The 20,318-nt window shown below is 34.4% G+C and overlaps 1 protein-coding gene across 1 annotated transcript in view; it reads left to right on the top strand.

Moving 5' to 3' along the window:
- The window catches only part of LOC311614624 (rab proteins geranylgeranyltransferase component A 1-like), a 117,085-nt gene that overhangs the window by 65,773 nt on the left and 30,994 nt on the right, over window positions 1–20,318 (top strand). The window contains 1 exon segment of the mRNA XM_084869684.1: window positions 2,871–3,096. Within this exon segment, the coding sequence (XP_084725810.1) occupies window positions 2,871–3,096 (226 nt within the window).

Here is a 20,318-nt window from a genome sequence, read left to right as displayed (position 1 = left end):
GAACTCAATCAGAGAAGGAGCCAAAATCTAAAATCCAGCCTATATCGCGGGCCGAATGGTTTACTGAACAGTCATAAACTGACAATGTCATAAACTGACAGCGGAGTGCAGTGATGACAGCGCGGTGCGGGCCACATTGCAAGGTCTGGAGGGCTGGATTTGGCCCGCAGGCCTTGTGTTTGACACATGTGGTCTAAGCCATCAATTAGACATCCTTAGCATTGCCTTAGAGGTGGGAGAGGCTGTAAACCTGGCTCAGGACTTCTGATTAGCCATTAGCGCACTGACCACCAGGGGGCAGCTCCTTCACTGAATGTATGCTCCTTGGTGGTCAGGGCATGTCATAGCGACCAGTCTTTGTGTCATTTGGTCGATTTCCATATTAGCCTTTTATTATTGAGTTATTTGAACATAGGTACTGTGATAATAAGAGTTACTTGAACATAGGTACTGTGATACTGAGATGTTTGATCTGATAACTGAGATGGCTACTGACTGAATGAATAACTCACAGTGTATGCAGTGTGAATATGCTGGACAAAGGGGCTGATTCCTGTCCAGGGTGGAATGGGGTGGGGTGGATCAGGATATCACAAGCTTTCATCACAAGCTACTGAAAACTGTGCAATTTATAATTTATAAATTAATTCTGTAATTTTCCATTTAATATTTTTGGGACTGCAGTTGATTGTGGGTAACTGAAAACATGGAAAACAGATCAATGGATAAGGGAGAGAATACTGTATTCTTTTGCATTGTATCATTCATGTTTTTCATCAGTAATAAAAATATATAGTTTTTTTTCATTTTTATAGGATTACTGTGCTTAGAATATTGAATTATTTATTTTTGATTGATTTTTTTTAAAGCCTAGATGACATGGTGGAAACCACTGGATTAGGAGAATATGTGGTTTCTGGTCTTGGCTTTGACCCATCTCACTGTGTGATCTCGGGCCAGTTACTTCACAGTTTGTTGAAAATTGAATGTATCACTTTAATGACAGAGCTTTACACTTTAAGGGCATTGGGATAGGAAAGTTTTCTAAAGTAAGAACATACCATCGACAATTCATCTATAAAGTTATAATGAGAACTACAGCAGTATTTTTTAATAAATATGCAGATGATGTTTTGTTGAGTTGAACACTTGAAACCTGTATGGTTTTGTGAACCAATGTCACCTCAATAAATACAATGTTTTAAAAAAATGTAGCTTTTGCTCTTACAGCTTCAGGTCCATTAGATACTGCCAAATTGTTCTCATAGTGGTGAAAACATACTCTCTCAGTAAATGTCATAATTTTTGTTTACGTAAATAATTTCTATAAAGTTTTTTTTTTAATATATTTTATTGATTTTTACAGAAAGGAAGGGAGAGAGATAGAGAGTTAGAAACATCAAAGAGAGAGAAACATCAAGGTACATGCCCTTGATGGGAATCGAACCTGGGACCTTTCAGTCTGCAGGCCGATGCTCTATCCACTGAGCCAAACCAGTTTCGGCAGTTTTTTGTGTTTTGTCATGGAATTGTATTTTCTAAGACTAACGGTCCAATTATATTTTTTCTGTTCTTGTTTTAACAGGACTGAGGAACCTTTTTTTCTGCCAAGGGTAATTTGGATATTTATAACCTCATTCGAGGGCCATGCAAAATTCTCAACTTAAAAATAAGTCTGCTATATTTGGTCAAACATTTAATAAATTCACCCCTAATGCCTTACGGTGCCAGACCAAATGATTTTGTCATCCTTACATGGCTTGCAGACTGGAAATTCTCCACCCCTGGTCTAAAGGAATTTTTCAGGAGTCTCTTATCTTTTGTGGTGTGATTATAAGGCAGTAAGATCATTTCCACTAGCTATCAAGAAATTAAATTTCATTACTTTATTAAGTTCACTGTTCCTAGATTTAATAAAAGTATATATATTTCAACAAATCAAGTACTGCTCTATTATTATTTTTATCAAAAACTTGCTCATTTGTTATATTTAATATTTCAAAATACAATTATTGGTATTATTCTGCAGTTTTATTTTATCTTTTAATTGAATTTATTGGGGGTGACATTTGTTCACAAAATTATACAAATTTCAGATATATATAGCTCAACAACATATTTACAAACTGCGTCATGCGTCCATTGCTCCAAGCAAAATCTCTCTGTTCCCATTTCCTCCCCCCCCTTTTCCCACCTCCATCTATTCTCCACCCTACTTTCCCTCTCACTATCTTCACACTGTTGTCTTTTTTTAAATGTGTGTGTGTGTGTGTGTGTGTGTGTGTTTCTGCAGTTTTAATGATATAGTGAGGTAACTTTACTATCAACCTCAGAAAGCAATTGTGATGGTTAGTAAGTTTTTTAATGCTTTTCTACTTTTTGAATTTGTAAAATACTAAATAAAGTTTCATCATTTAAAGTTTAAAAATTGTACCATCAATCCAGTTGATATTTCTAGTCCCCAGTACTCCCAAATCACTGTTTGTTTGTTTTTTGTTTTGTTGTTTGAAATATATTTTATTGATTTTTCACAGAGAGGAAGAGAGAGATAGAGAGTTAGAAACATCGATGAGAGAGAATCATCGATCAGCTGCCTCTTGCACACCCCCTACTGGGGATGTGCCCGCAACCAAGGTACATGCCCTTACCCAGAATCGAACCCGGGACCTTTCAGTCCACAGGCCGACGCTCTATCCACTGAGCCAAACCGGTCCCGGCCCAAATCACTGTTTTTTATCCAAAATGTAATATTATTGCCACCCATCTTCTTTGACAAGTATTTATACAGACTTGATCTCATTTTTTGTTTAATAGTTTTAAGTTGAAATTTAGTTCTGATTTTTGATAAATTTTCATCTTTGTTTTCATAGCCTATGAGGAGATTACATTTTCTGAATATTTAAAAACTCAAAAATTAACTCCGAACCTCCAACATTTTGTTCTGTATTCAATTGCAATGACACCGAAGTCAACCAGCAGTACCTTAGATGGACTCAAAGCTACCAAGAACTTTCTTCACTGTCTCGGGCGCTATGGCAACACTCCTTTTTTGTTTCCTTTATATGGCCAAGGGGAGCTCCCTCAGTGTTTCTGCAGGTAAGACTGCCATTGGTTCTTTGGTTTCTTATTAAGGTGATACTTGAATAAAGGATGAAAATTAGAAAGACAAACATTAGATTTACTCAAGATTTAGTATTTTCAAACATATACTTTGTTGTTCTACTCTTTTATAAACATTCATCCTGCATACTTACTTACTACCTAAATGATATATTCAGTTTGGTCTGTTTTGAACTTTAAAAATAGAATCATACTGTATATTTCTTTTTCCACTCAATATTATGTTTCATAGTATCATCCTTGTGTATAATTATAGTAAATTTATTTTCATTGCTATACATTGGGAATTATATATTGTAAACATAGCGCAATTTATTTATTTTTTTTTTCTATTTATGGACACCCGATATTTCAAGTTTTTTGCTTTTATTAACATCCTTGTATGTGTTTCAGGATATACATAGTCAGGAGTTTCTCTAAGATACATACCTAGGAGTGGAATTTCTGAGACAGGGGATAGATATATGAATGTTCATTTACGATAGTGCCCAGTTATTTCTCCAGAGAGTTGTATCAGTTTACATTCCCCTAACAGTATGTCAGAATTCCCACAGCTCTGCATCTTTGCCAATATTTTCTAATTTTTGTCAATTTATCTTACATAAAATACCATCACATTGTGTTTTTACATTTTATTTTTCAATTACAGTTTACATTCAATATTATTTTTATCAGTTTTAGGTATAGAGCATAGTGTTTAGCCAATCATATACTTTACAAAGTGCAAATTGGTAATTATATCACATTGTGTTTTTATTTTGCATTATCCAGATTACTTATGAATGTCTTCTCCTATGGTCATTGGTTATTTGTTTGTCTTCTGGAAAATGCTTCTTAGTGTCTTTTGCCCATTTGTCTTTTTCTTATTGATTTCTTATTGAAGTTTAATATATTCTGAACACTAATCTTTTCTCAGTTATATGTCTCATGTATATCTTGCCTTATAGTATTTATGATGCATAGATATCATTAAGATTAATTTAATCAACCCTAGAGAGTTTAGCTCAGTGGATAGAGCATTAGCCTGTGGACTAAAGGGTCCCAGGTTTGATTCTGGTCAGGGGTACATGCATAGGTTGTGGGCTCTATCGCCAGGAGAGGGTGTGCAGGAGCAGCTAATCAGTGATTCTCCCTCATTATTGATGCTTTTATCTCTCTCTCCTTCTCCCTTCTTCTCTGAAATCAATAAAATTATTTTTAAAAGAAAGATTAATGTAATTAGGTATTGCCATCTTTTCTTTTATGCATAGCATTTTTATGGTAGTAGAGCACCGTAGTTAAGAATCTGGACTATGGAGACAGACTGTGTAGATATAAATCCTGGCTCCTCCATTTACTAGCCATGCACTCTTGGACAAGTTTCACAGTCTCTATTATGTTTTCAAAGTATTAACTTTTGGGGTTTTTTATTCTCTCTGTTATCATTTGTGTCCTTGTTTGTTAACTTCTGCTCTTCATCAAATCATTTATTTTCCTTTATTTGGGTTTTCTCAGCTCATCCCTCCTATCTCCTCCCCTTGTCAGTTTTGAGTCTGATACCCAGTGAGTTCCAGTCATCTTTATTTTTATTTTATAATGTAAGCATTTATGATTATAGTTCTCACTATTGTTTAGAATCTTAACACAGTTATAACAAGTACTAGAGGCTCAGTGAACAAAATTTGTGCACTTGGGGGTGTGGTTCCTCAGCCTGGCCTACGCCCACTTGCAGTCCAGGAGCCCTCAGGGGATGTCCGACTGATGGCTTAGACATCCTTAGTGCTGCTGCGGAGTGGGAAAGCTCTCGCCACTGCTGCCGCCTCTGTGCTTGGCAACTGTGAGCCTGGCTTCTGGCTGAGTGGTGCTCCCCCTGTGGGAGTGCACTGACTAGCAGGGGGCAGATCCGGTGTTGAGCATATGCCCCCTGGTGGTCAGAACATGTCATAGCGAGTGGTTGAGTGGCCTTAGGATATCATTAGCATATTATACTTTGATTGGTTTACTGGATGACCAGACACCTAGCATATTAGGCTTTTATTATATAGGATTATTTTTATTATCTTTTACTGGTAGTCCTATGTATCTTTTTCTTTTAATATATTTTATTGATTTTTTTTACAAAGAGGAAGAGAGAGGGATGGAGAGTTAGAAACATCGATGAGAGAGAATCATTGATCAGCTGCCTCTTGCACACCCCCACTGGGGATGTGCCTGCAACCAAGGTACATGCCTTTGACCGGAATCGAACCCGGGACCTTTCAGTCCACAGACAGATGCTCTATCCACTGAGCCAAACCGGTTTCAGCAGTCCTATGTATCTTAATTTCCATTATTATTTTTGCATTAACCTGTGAGTTGTTATGAGGTGTTTTAAAAGAGCTAATTTGTTTGATTCTTCTGTTCTTACCTAATTTAATTGTATTGTGTCTAGAAATTGTTTTTATGTTACTGATTCTTTGAACTTTATTTTATGACTTATTATGTTCTGAATTTTTATAATTTTTCCATGTGTTCTCGAGAGGAATGTGTTTATCTAGTTGTTGGTACATGGAGTCTAATAAGTCAAGCTTTGAGTTGTAATTTTCAAACTTTACTTTTATAATTGTTTAGTCTTCCCAATTAATTTAATATTTTACATTATCTGATTACTTTCTTCATCCTTAGTAATACATTTTTCTTAAAGTCTATTTTGATATTCAAATAGCTACTTCAACTTTTGAGTATTTGTTCGTTATATCTTTATCCCTTTATTTTTTAAAACGTTTCTGAGTCTGTATTTAGAGCTTTAAATAACATATTACATATTTTTATTTTCATCTGACAATCTTGTTCTGCTACCAATCAGGATGAAAATCAGTTCCTTCCTTCTGAAGTATGTAATTTTAAAAGTTCCTCTACTTTATATCTGTTGGTGGTAAATGCTTCCTGGTTTTTGCATATATGAAAATAACTTATGCCTCTGTTTTGAATGAAGATTTGCTATGTAAACATTTCGAGGTTGGCAATTCATATTTTAATTTAATTTATTGGCATAACATTGGTCAACATGAACATATAGGTTTCAGGTATGGGTTTCTATATTACAATATCTATATATTGTACCCTATGCCCACTACCTCAAATCAAATCTTCTCCTGTCACCATATATTAGGATCCCCTTCTTCCCAACCCCCTTTCTTCTGGCAGCCACCATACTGCTGTTTATGTTCACGAGTTTCAGTTTTATGTCCCACATATGAGTGACATCATGTGGTTCTTAGCTTTTTCTGACTGAATTATCTCAAGGTGCATCTATGTTGTTGCAAATGGTGATATTTCATCCTTACTTATGGCTGAGTAGCATTCTGTTGTGTATATGTACCACATCTTCTTTATCCAGGTCTCTATTGTAGGACACTTTGGTTGTTTCCATTCATTTTTTTAATAATTAAATATATTCTGTTGACATTGGTTATTAGCATTATATAGGTTTTAGGTACACATTTCTGTAATATAGCATATGTATATTGCATTGTGTGCTCACCACTTTAAATATTTCTCTTGGTACTTTGAAAATTTGTTCCACTGATATTTGAGTTCCATTTTTGCTTTTGAAAAACTTGATGTCAGCTTAATTATCATTTCTTTATAAGTGAAATTTATTCTCTCTCAGGTTGTTTTTAAGATAGTTTGTCTTTGGCGTTTTGCATTTTCATTCCAATGAATTTAAAATTCCTTTATACAGGATGTCCCACAAAATATATACACACCTTGAATGATTACAACATCAGTGTTCATTAACATATAATTCATTTTCAAGATTTAAAAGAATCTACAGAAATGCGTAATTTTTTTTATCAGTGCCTGTTTTCACACTGATAACCTATCTGGTCTAGGCACTGCTGATAACGTGAAACAGTGGAATTGCAAACATCAAGAATCATTTCTATCGGTATTTGTGTACCTTCAATTCATTGACTGTTGCCAGTTTTGTAACTTTATCTTTATGTATCCCCCTAAGAAAAATTCTAGTGGCACTTTAGGATAACTTTTCTTAGTTCAAAGCTTAATCTGGTCTCACCCATTATTTTAAATCAGTTAATTCTGAAACGGAGTGAAAACTGAGTTATCAGCTGTTGTAAGTGTGTATACAGTTTTTGGGACACTATGTTTATCTAGCTTGATATAGTCTGAACCATATGAAATTAACAATATTAAACCATTTGACCAACAATTTTATATGGTTTAAACAACAACATTGCATTTCCTCTATCTGTAAATTGTCATTTATTATTTTGGAAAATTATCAAGCAGCATGTTTGCAATTATTGCTTTCCTCCATTGCCTTTCTTCTCATCATTTTGGAACCCCAACCAGATATGTTTTAGAACTTGGTATTCTCTCTTTCATATTTCTCCCCTCCCTTTTTAATAATATCTTTCCTATTTCTTAATCTATTTTTCATATTTTCTATCTCCTTGTCATTCTCACTGCATTCTGAATACTTTATTAATATCTGTTTTCCAGCTTATTAATTCTCTTCACCCATGACTAATCTGTACTTTAAGTCTTTTGACTTTTGCCTTTAATGATTTTATTTTTCATCTCCTCCCCAAATCTTCTCTATCATTATTTGATATTCTCTTCTGCTTGTTCATTTTTATATAAAGAAATTTTATATTCTGCCATCTGTTGTTTCTGTTGATATATGTTAATGGTTTATTTCTTTGTGCTATGTTTACCTTTGATTGAGAGTTTATATTTCATTGACTTTAATCTGTGAAAATCTCGGAACCCAAATTTAGGATGTTTCCTTTCAAGAATTATTTGTTTGCTTCGGTCAGAAGGCACTAACTCTTGAGATCATTTCCACTCCTCTTAGTGCATCTTCACTTAATATGGGCAATAAGACTTGACTTTTTTTCAATTGCAATATTTGATGCTCAAAGCTTTGAATTCAGCTCAGCATTTTCTTATTCTGTGCATGTATATGCGCATATGTGTTTGGGTTTGGGGGCACATTTCCTGTGGACAGTCCTCTTATTTCCTTCTATCTCCTCAGTGCAATAAAAATTATGTTTAATATAAGAAATTGGGTGGTTTTTTTTTTGTTACAACTGGAGGTCTCCTTACACTTTCCCGTCTAATGTATTGCTAGAAGTGGAAATAGGTATTCTCAATCTATATTTCTTACCTATGTGATTTTATGAATGGAGGTGAGAATTTTATAATTTGAAAGTAACTTAATTCTGAATATGATAGGTCTGTATATTTCCAGACAAGCTCTTTCTCCTTTAATTGGTTGCCTAAGTAGGAATGGATAAGGAGTGTCATATCTCCCAGGACCTGAGGACCTCCTATCAATTGAAACTAATGGGAATTCTATCATTTTCTTGCTCATACTTTTCATCTTTCTGTGGCATGGCCTGATTCAAAAGGAGCCACATTCTTCTCATGGTGCCATTTGTTAATCACTCCTATAGAACTTTAACAGAACTTTAGGGTAAGTAATACAGGGACAGAATAAACAGATCATTGGGGAATGAGCTGAAGTTCCCTGGCTTCCTTACTGGCACATTATGAAAATGAAATATTTAACATAATTTATTTTTTCCATTTTTAAATTAATTTGAGAGAGAGAGGTAGGGAGAGAGAAACATTGATGTGAATAAGAAACATCGCTGGTTATCTCCATATGCACTAAATTTCTATATTTTCTTTCCTAATTTACACACTTTCTAAATAGGTATTTGGTTTTGCTTATTTTTTGTTTTTTTATGGGAAAATCTGTTTAAAAGTTTTATTTAAACTTTTATTTATTTTTATTCCCGTGCTGATATAAAATTTCATAATGAGACCCTTATGTCTTAATTCTTAGACAAGAAAACATTTTTCCCCAAACAGTATCATAATCTCCTAAGGCTAAGGTTTAATCAGCCTTCCATATCTTTTCATCTTCTTCAGAACTTATCTCAGAATTTTGTGTGTGGTTCAGATTTAATGTTTGTTATAAAACTTATACCTCACCCTTCCAAATTTAAAGTGATACTTTTAAGGAATGTTGTAATTAAATGTATGTACAGATAGGTAGCGAGATGATAATAGATGAGAGATAGATAGATGAATAGATAGATAGATAGATAGATAGATAATGATCTATATATAATATATAGATATTAAATAGATGATAGATAATATATAGATATTAAATAGATGGTAGATAGATAGATATTAAAAACAAAAAAAAAGTTTTGTCTTGCAATTGAAGTAGTATATTAAATTTTGAGTGGTTCTTTGGTAATTAAAGTTACTCTTACTCTGAGTTCTTCATACATATGACATATAAGAGTCTGTGAATTATAATAAAACTGCATTTATGTGGCCTGGGCATATTAACTTTTAATTTAATATTTGATTCCCTGTATAATACTTTATAATTTCATATAAATATTGTTGTGTTTATGTCCTAAAGTGCTAACACTATCACCATCTATATATCATAGTATACACTTTTTATCACCAGGTTATCAGAATTAGGTGTCACCTGTTCTATGATTTCTAACCACCATTCTATATTCTGTTTTAATATAAGCCTCTTAAGCATTTCTCTCAGCCAGTTACAGTGTGTTCTCATCAAGGCTACTGTTATAAATGGCATGCATGCATATTTATGTGAAGGATTCAAAGACATTTGTAAGTCGTATCCTTGCATTCTAAATGAATTCTGCATAAACAGTATAACATTTTAACTACTAGAGATAACTTTCATGAATAAATGCCCTTTGAGGATTTTATAAATTTAAATAGATTTTTAAGCAAAGAAAATGATGCTTTTTATTATACTACCTACTACCCATTAATATGTCATGATACATAAATTGGACCATATTGGAAGAAAAGTCATTGAAACCAGTATGTTTTTTTAGTCTAGCAAGCCATAGAATTTTTCCTACTATATATTAGTTGGTTAATATTTTTTCTGGCATACATAACAGTATATGTATGTAGTATATATGTTTTTAAACTCTTATAATATATCTTCCAAACAGAAGTTCTCTTTAAGCCCTAACTGACTAATTCATTTATGTTATCTGTGTGGTTGGTAACATAGTAGCCTTTAGAATTACTTTCTGATTCAGAGTGGGTTTTATATATTATGTCATGTTTTCATAACCTGTGAAATGGAGCAGTACCAGTGGACACAAACAAACTTTACATTTTTTTTATAGATAGACCTAGATTGCCCAAAAATTGTTACTTGTGTTTTGTAAAGAGAGGGTAGTTAAAATTGGCCACAGATTATATTGAAGGAAATTTTTATTAGTTTATATATTCAGTTGCATGTGAAGTCAGAGCAAAATTGAGATGGTTTTTAGTGTCTGCACCAAATGTTCTTGCCCTTTCACCCAACAAGTATTGGTTAGATTATAGATCTAATTTGACAGTACATTATTATTCTTCCTTTCAGCAACATTCTCCTTTAATTTCTCTACTTTAAAAAAAATCTCCCTACTATGCTGGTAGTAATATAACAAAAAAATTTTGAGTGGGAAGAATGCTTTTATATTGTTTTGACTGGTTGTCTAATTTTGCAAATGAGGAAACTTAACATAAAAAGACGCTGAGTCTAGAAACCAGACTTCCTGATTTTTTTTATGTCTTCCAGGCATTTTTTTTATGTCTCACCTCTTATATAATTTTTAAGCAATGTTTTCTGTAAGCACTAAAAGGAGGTAATTAATAAAAAATAGATTTGGGGGGATTTTTAAATATTTGTGATATTTGTCAGCTTTTGACAACTTGTAATTTGCTGTGATTTTTTTTTTTCTTACTGTCAGTACATAGTCATTTTCGTAAAGAAAGCTGGAGAGAATAAGGGCTGTTCTTAGGGTGTTTTATAAACATGTTCTGATTCTCTGCCAAATAGCAAATATTGATTTAGATAAATGAAGAAAATCTTTAAACGTCTCCCATTTTACTTAATTGATAAAGTAAAAGGAAAAACAGACCATGAGCAAATCAATATCCCCTCCACTCTTATAACTATATGTGTACATTTAATAAACACTAATGTGGATATGAGTCCATTAGCAGTTAGGTTTTGGAGATTAGTTAGCATTTCTCTGTTTAATGCTCCCAAGCCATCATGGTAGAACTGCAAGATATACCTAAATGTAGGTTCATAAACTGGCCCTATGTCTAATTGGTGGAATTGATCAGTTTAAATGTGTCTTTGTGTAAAGCTTGATTATTGGATCAAGCCTTAAATATTTGAAATATTTATTAAATGTTAAAACATTGCTAAAGTGAATTTGAAAGAAACATAAATTAATTGAACATTGAGTTCATAAATCATATGGTTAAACAAGAAATATTTTCATAGTGGATCACTACATACTATTGTTTTACAACACTGCAGCTGAGTAAAACTGCATTGATATAGTATGTCAAAGGTTCTTATTCTAAGGCCAATAGGTCCTTGGAGTTCATGTACAAGATGTTGTATGTGTGTCTTTTGGAAAAAAATTCATGGTTTCATCAGATTTTCACAGGCATCCATGACCTAAAAAGAAAGATTGAGAACTACTGCTTTGAATTTTCAATTAAAGTAAAAGGTGTTTGGGGTATCTAAAGACTGTAGGGTTACTGGAAAACTTGGAAAATGTTGCTATTGGAACTGTAATTGGGAAAAATGCAAACATATATCTATAGTATGGTGGCATGGAGAACTCATAAATCCTATATAACAAAGAGGGGATATGCAAATTGACCATCACTCCACCACAAATATGGCAGTGTCCACGGGGTTGGGGGGAGGGGTCCGTAATACAAGATGGCTGCATCCACAGCAGAGGCCAAGTTCCCGTAACCAGCTTTAACGAAGAATCAGCAGGGTCCTGAAGCTGTGTCCCCCCGCCTTCACCTTACCCTGAGGAGCTTGACAGGTGACCTCAGTCAGTGCCCCCTGCCTTGGCACCAGGCCGGGAGACCTCAGGCCACCCCTCCCTCCCAGCAGGCCTTGACAGGGAACCTCAGGTCACACCCCCTACCCCAGCACCAGGCCAGGGGACCTGAGGCTGCACCCCCTTCCCCAGGGGGCTTGACAAGGTTGGGACTGGCCAGGTTTGGATCTAGCCCAATGGGAGACGGGCCAGATCTTGGTCTCATGCGATTTTGAGGTGCACATAGGTGGGTAGGGACTTGACTTTGGGTCCCGTGGTGCACCCCAGACTCTGACAGGAGGAAGATTTTCATATATATACATTTTACTAATTTTCTTTCATCTCTGACACTTCTATTATAGAGAAAGGTCAAATAGCAATATTAAAATATTTCCTCTAATTAATCCCCTTTTAATGTATATGAATTTCGTGCACTGGGCCACTAGTATAAAATAATCAACAGGAGGGTACATTTTAGAGCTGGACCAATGGGGTAAAATCCTGGTCCTACCATTTACTAGCTGTGTATCCTTGGACAAGTTATTTAACTTTTCTATATTCCAGTTTCTTCATTTTTCATGGGGATAATAACAGTATGCACCTCATAGGTTGTAAGGATTAAATTAAATTAATAATTGGAAAGTGCCTAAAACAGCACTTGCCTTAATAAGTACTGCATACATGTTATCTGTTATTATTACTGTTACTAATATTATAATAATTATTGTTGCTGCTGCTGTTGTAGAATGCCACCAGAGCAAGTAAGAGGTTGATTTAGGGACTGAACAAGATTTGGTATTCTAATCTAGGAAGCCCACAACCTTTTTCTGTAAAGGGTCATATAGTAAATAGTTTAGGCTTTGCAAGTCTTATGGTCTCTGTTGAAACTATTTGCAGTCATAGACAATATGTAAAAGAATGGACATGACTGTGTTTCAAAAACCTGTTATTTACTAAAATAGATGGAAGGTTTTTCTACCTCAGTTCAATCAGTTGAATATGCTTTATGTCTATAAAATATTATAATAATTTTTTAAAACCCTGATTCATTATGTACTTGATGGGTAAAGGAATAGTAAGTATTTATAAATTGCTACAACATTTGCATATTAAAGAAACTGTAGAGTAGTATTTCTTAATCTTTCACCTATGTCGGAATTTAACATGTGGATTGCTGAGTCTCATCCCAGAGTCTTATAGATCTGGAGTGGGACCTGAAAATTGCATTTCTAAGTTTCCAGGTGTTGCTGATGGACCACTATTAAAATGAAGCAACCAGTTTCCAGGTGTTGCTGATGGACCACTATTAAAATGAAGCAACCAGGGGAATGGCTCCCTGGACCTAATTCTAACCAATAAGAAAACAACATTAATTAATTAATTAGTTAATAAATTAATTAATTAAGTAAGTAAGTAAAATGGCAGAAAACTTGAGACAAACCATCTCTATTATTTGCTATTAATTTATTTTAATTTTTCCACTTTTAATTCAGTAGCTATATATTTTAGCTTCCCTTCTCTGCCTAGTACTCTCCTAAGTGTAGTGAATACATATAAAAAACAGACAGCAACAGCCTTTGATGTCCATGTCAAGAGTGTTTATTCTAGTGGAATAAAGAAAATGTATATTTATGGATCAATTAGAGAATAAGAAAATATATTTCCTCAGGTTTCAGAATGGGCAGTTTAGGTATAAATGGCACCCACTAGTACTCAAAACTGATTAGAAGAAGCCTAAACTAATATAACATGAAATTAATTCAATCAAGGCACATAGAGGACACTTTGATGAAGTGATAGGAATCTCAGACTGCTCTATTAACCAATACATATCCTGTAAAGAGTAAGATGATTGGGCTTACTCTGTGCCAATCTACTAGCGGTCTGACACCACCTGTGACTGAACATGGACAGATACACAGTCATTCTAAAGGCTCTTGGTTTAGGTCAGAGTTTCTCAATATCAGCTCTGTTGACATTTTTGGAAGGATAATTGTTTGCTGTGTTTGGGAAAGGGCTATCCTGTGCATCATAGGATGATTAGCAGCATCCCTGGACTCTACCCACTGGGTGCCACTACCTTCACCCATTTACTTGTGATAGGCAAAAATGTCTCCAGAAATTGCCAGATGTCCCATAGGTGAAAATAACTCCTATTCCAGAAATACTGGTTTAGTGCAAATCAGTATATATTGAATTGGTATAGTCTACTCTAGTTAAATATTTAAAGGCAGAGAGAATAAAATGTTCTTGCAGTCTTTTCTTATAATCTTATTACTCAATTTTGGTTAAAAAATCTGGAGCTATGTAAAAATTCTTTAAATTAAAGAGAACAGTTTAAAATATCTTGGCATTTGAATTTATGGAATAAGTTATGCAGTTCATTTAGCAAATTACCTGACATATAGGAGAAAATTCTTGAGTAACCTACTATCTTAGTCATTAGAAAAAAATGAAAATACTGAAAAAAGAAAACACATATACTCTTAGGAAGAAATACAAGCCCTATTCCCCACCCTTGAATTCCACCCCTAGAGTTAGTCATTGCTAAGTTAGTTGCATATCTTTCTGTCTTTTCCATGCCTGTACAAACATCTTTGTATAATTGGGTATATGTGTGCATACTTATAAAATTTTAAACGGTTGAATCGTTCTTTGATATACAGATGTATGTACCATAATTTAACCACTTCCTATTATTAATATCATCATGCTAAAATGTTTTTTATATAAGAAATATAATTTCATATGCAGAAAATTTGGAAAACAGGAACAGAACTATTAATATTATTATAATAATTAACTTAAATCCCATAACCTGTTAACAATAATGATACAACATTTTGGTATATTTTCTCCTACTTTTATTCAGCCATACATTTAAAAAGTTATGTAATTACAGCCCTCTTAGTTTTTTTATTTGGCTATTTTAAATTATAGCTTAAGTAAACTTATAATCATCGTCTTCAAAACATATCTCAGCTTAAAATAGATAGCAGTAGGAGGTTGGGTATTGTAAGAGGAGTTTTTTAAATTCAGGGGTTCCTAATTTCACATTCAATGCCTGGAATCAATCACCTGGGTTTCAGGAATTTGGGGGTAAATACCCTGAAATTGCATGCCAGATTTTGGGCATAGCTGTATTTTTTCTAGGAAGGGGATTCATAGCAGTGTGAAATAGATTAACTAAAAGCTTGTCTCCCAAAAGTTAGAGGACTGTTGTTTGAATAGCAATTTTACAAACTCGAGGATCCTGGAGGATAAAGTAAGCACAGCAGCATAACTCATTTTCTGAATCTTTTGTATATAATTTTACAGATGGTTTTCCCTCTGGTTACTAGTTGATATTGGCATAGAGATTATACATGAAGTATAGAGGGTGAGCATGATGATGTGTGTATGATCATTTGTTTGTTTTTTCCTTGAGGAGAGAGTGTTGCATGGGATAAACAGCAGGCTGGTGAGGTAATTCATCATTTTGAAACCTGTTCTGTGGTGATGGATGGATAGATTGCTAAAGTAACTCAATAATCTTCATTTTTTTCCAGGTTATTCACAGATCAGTGAACATTATCGTTAATAAAGCAATGGAATGCTTTTGTGTCCTTGCCTGCATTATTCCTCAGGTTTTGACAGGAAAAGACTTAATTTGAGAAGAAACTCTTATTTAAAATTACATTCTATTTAAGAGTGTGTTGCTGGAGCATTTAATGTGACTCTCATGAATATATTAGAATTATATTGCCTACACAAATTATACAGTTTGAGTTTCTAATTTAGTAATAGCCCCCTTCAATGCTAACTAACTCAGGTGATATATTATTTTCAGGTAGGTACAAAAACTTTCCTAGCCATTTTCTCCTAGGTTACATATGTATACTACTTCAGATCTTAAAATAATTCTAATAACTTGTATTAGAGTGAAAGGTGGCTGGCTTTGTATAGGGCAAGAGTGATATATGTATCCAGTCCAATATTTGGAGCTGATATTTTACTTTGATTAAATTAAAAGGTAACAATATGCTTTCGCATAGATTAACGTTTTAAGGATCATTCAAAAGCAATTTGTGATCCATCCCTTTGGAATCTATCTATATTGTGCAAGTGTATTAGAAATAACATGTGATGTGTTTTTACTTTCATTTTTTAAAATCTTTATTGTTGAAAGTATTACAGATATTTCCTTCCCACCTCCCCTTTGACCCTTTCTAGCCCACACCCAAGCCCCCCAGGCCTTCACCACACTATTGTCTGTGTTCATGGGTTATGCATATATGTATATAAGTTCTTTGGTTAATCTCTTCCCACCCATGCACCCTCACCTCCCCTCTGAGATTTGACAGACACATATTATATTAAGAAAACATAGGATTCTCTTTATTCTTTTGATATTTTTTCTCCTAACTTGTTACTATACATTTTCTGGCTAAACCTTGCAACAGTAGACCTTTACTTTTTCTTGAAAGGAAATATTTGTTTTCTTTTTTTGTTTATCAAAGTAATTCATGTTTATGATAAGAAATTTTCACAATACCAAATGTGTGAAGAATATAACAATTAAATTGATGAGATGGTTATTTTTAAATATTTTTATTTATTTTAGAGAGAAAGGAAGGGAGAGGGATAGAGAGATAGAAACATCAATTGGTTGCCTCCTGCACATCCCCCAATGGGGACTGAGCCTAGAACCCAGGCATGTGCCCTGACTAGGAATCAAATCTGGATCCTCTTGGTTCATGAATTGATGCTCAACCACTGAGCCACACCTGCAGGGCTTGGTTTGGTTTAAAAGTGGCTTTCCTCTTATTATTTACTAAGTATTTCAGCCTTATTTTTTTTATAGTCTCAAAACTACTTTAATGTTTGAAGATTAAAACAATTCCTCCAGATTGCTCAATATATTATCATTTTGTAAACAAATTCATTGTTGTTGTATAAGTTTAAAAATTCTAAAGCTTTTTTCCCTTACCATGGCTTTTAGTGTCCTAATCATGTTTATCTCTTTTCAATATTTATATAGTTTATTGGCAAAGGAAGAAACAGATCCTTCTACAAATAACTTGGTAAAAATCTGAATTTCCCATGAGGGAACCAATGTCACCCCAATAAATTCAATAATAAATAAATAAATATAAAGAGATAGTAAATTTGAGTTCATACATTGAATAAATTAACTTATGGGAAAGGATCACCCCCCCTCTTTTAAATAAAAAAATGTTATCACAAGGTTCTAGTGTGAAGGAGAGAGCATATTTTAGAGGTCAAGCTGTTAAAATTAAAGCATTTCCCCCCTATAATATATAGTATAAATATTTCATTATTTATATGTTTATATGCTCCTTTTTACAAGAGTAAAGACCAAAGGACTGGTATGCTTGCATACAAACCCAATCAATGGACACAGACAATAGCGGGGTGAGGGCAAGAGTCAGGGAGGGGGTGGAAGTTAAGGGGGGGATGAGAGCACATATATAATACCTTAATCAATAAAGAAATTAAAGATTGAAAAAAAGTAAAGACTACTCTTATAAATCACAGTTATTATGATTATTAAATTAGAAACGAAGTTTTACTGAAATAAATGTTTCTACATCACAGGGATTTTTATTTTGTTTTGTTTGTAACTGAGCATTTTCGTTTATTACTCTCTGCTTCACTAAGAGGAAGGAGTTGTTTTCTTCTGTTTTAAAATTTGTTTTTATTGACTTCAGAGAGAGGAAGGGAGAGGGAAGAGATAGAAACATCAATGATGAGAGAGAATCATTGATCTGCTGCCTCCTGTATGCACCCTATAGTGGATCTAGCCTGCAATCCAGCATGTGCCCTGACCAGGAATTGAACTGTGACCTCTTGGTTCATAGGTTGACACTCAATCACTTAGCCACCCCTGTGGGGTAAGAATTGTTTTTTTGTTTTGTTTTGTTTTGAACAAAGTATAGCCTGTCATAGTTTAGTAGTGTAAGCATGTCATGTGTACACGAGTTTTAGAGATGTCTTCACTGATCACTATACATTGTCCAGCCATAAATATTTAAGTCCTAGTTACTTCAACTCCCCAAATTTGATTTTAGAAAATAAGTCAAAGAACAGTAATTTTGCATTTCCAGACTCTTTTCATATATTTGCCATTAAAAATAAGCAATGTTTTGCCCAGCTGGTGTGTCTCAGTGATTATTTACCCATGAATCAAGAGGTCCCTGGTTTGATTCCCAGTCAGGGCGCATGCCCAGGTTGCAAGTTCAATCCCTAAACTACAGTAGGGGGCATGCAGGAAGCAGACAATCAACTTACCTTTGTCATCAATGTTTCCATCTCTCTATCCTAACCCCTTCCTCTCTCTCTTAAAAAAAAATCAATAAAATTTATTTTTTTAAAAACAGTGTTGCTATTCTCCCCTTTCCATTCACCCCAACCGCCACTATAGGAATCAATATTCTTAGCTTACCCCACAGACCTCCTCCTCTCATGAATGTGATTTACATATTTTATTCTCGGTTTTTTTAATTCTATTTTTAAAATAAACCTATAAAAATAAAAGAAGTTTTTGAGAACTTCTAGACTTGTACTGTTTTTTATCTCATTTTCATACCCATTGTGAATATGTCCCTTTTGAAAATATCTTTCTTGTCCAGAGATTAAGCCCTTAAGCGTGTGTTACAAATATGTAGTCTTGATCACAAGAGGACTCTAGTAAAAGTGCCAGGTATTCATTGTTTGTTACCACAAATACATTTGCAGCTTTTGTACTTTTCTTGTAGCTGTATGCATTTTATCTGAAAACACACACACACACAAACACACACACACACACACACACACACACACACACGCACACACACACTCATACACTCACTTAAGACCTGTTAGAAATGTGTTTAACAGTTACTAACTTTTTTTTTTTTAACCAAAGACCTAAAACTAATAATTTTTATTTGAAAATTTACGGGAGCATTGACTTGGTGTCTTTGTTTTATCATATTTAAACTTAGAATAAAAATTAGAATTCACCCAACTGATTTGGCTCAGTGGTTGAGCACTGACTTATGAACCAGGAGGTCACAATTCAATTCCCAGTCAGGGAACATACCAGGGTTGCAGGCTCGATCCCCATAGAGGTGTGCAGTAGGCAGTCGATCAATGATTCCCTCTCATCATTGATGTTTCTATTTATTTCACTCCTTTCCTTTCTAAAATCAATAAAAATATATTTTTTAAAAATTGAAATTCATTAAATAATATATATAATGCCCGGCCAGCATGGCTCAGTGGTTGAGTATCCATCCACCCATGAATCAGGAGGTCATGGTTTGATTCCTTGTCAGGGCATATGCCTGGATTTCGGGCTCTGTCCCCAGTTGGGGGGGGGGGGGAAGGTTCTCTCTTGTCATTGATGTTTCTATCTCTCCCTTTCCCTTTCTCTCTGAAATCAATAAAAATATATATATTTTTAAAAATATATTTTATTGATTTTTTACAGAGAGGAAGGGAGAGAGATAGAGAGCTAGAAACATCGATGAGAGAGAAACATCAACCAGCTGCCTCCTGCACAACCCCCACCGGGGATGTGCCTACAACCAATGTACATGCCACTGACTGGAATCGAACCTGGAACCTTTCAGTCCACAGACCGACGCTCTACCACTGAGCCAAACCGGTGTCGGCAATAAAAATTTATCTTTAAAAATAGCATATAGAATGCTTTACACTAACTTCTGTGTGTATTAGACATACATTGTTGAAAAAAGAACATATCTGTTTGGGAGGGGATGTTAAAGAGTATTGGACAGAGAGATTGGACAACTAATTTAAGAGAGTGTATGTACAATGATGAAAAGATAGGGTGATATGATAGAAGTGACTATTGGTAGGAGTAGGGAGGTGCCCCCTCAGATGCTCTGATGGTCAGGGAAGGCCACTCAGGAGGCTGTCATTTGCATGTAATAACACCAAAATATGATGATAAGGCATACACTTTTGAAGATCTGAGTGAGGAGCCTTCTAAGCAGCTGGCACTGTGTCAGAGGTCTAAGATGGAGTCTGTTGGGATATAGAAAGGTTACTATGGCAGGGACACAATGAACAATGAATCAAGTTAGTGTTTGTTATAGTACCCCAAGTGAGGCCATTTGTAAGCATACAAATAATTGCTACCTGTTGTTTTTGTTTGTTTGTTTGTTTGTTTACAGCAACACTGTGCCCCAATAATTTCTTATCTGCAAACTTTTCTAGCTTTTGAAATATGATTTCCTGTTTGACTATTGCTGTACTTCTGTGGGAAAATATACATAATGTTTAATT

The sequence above is a fragment of the Pipistrellus hanaki genome (genome assembly GCF_964339955.1).
Source record: "Pipistrellus hanaki genome assembly, chromosome: X".
In the NCBI taxonomy this organism is placed as follows: Eukaryota; Metazoa; Chordata; class Mammalia; order Chiroptera; family Vespertilionidae; genus Pipistrellus; species Pipistrellus hanaki.
This window is presented reverse-complemented; position numbering and strand designations above follow the sequence as displayed.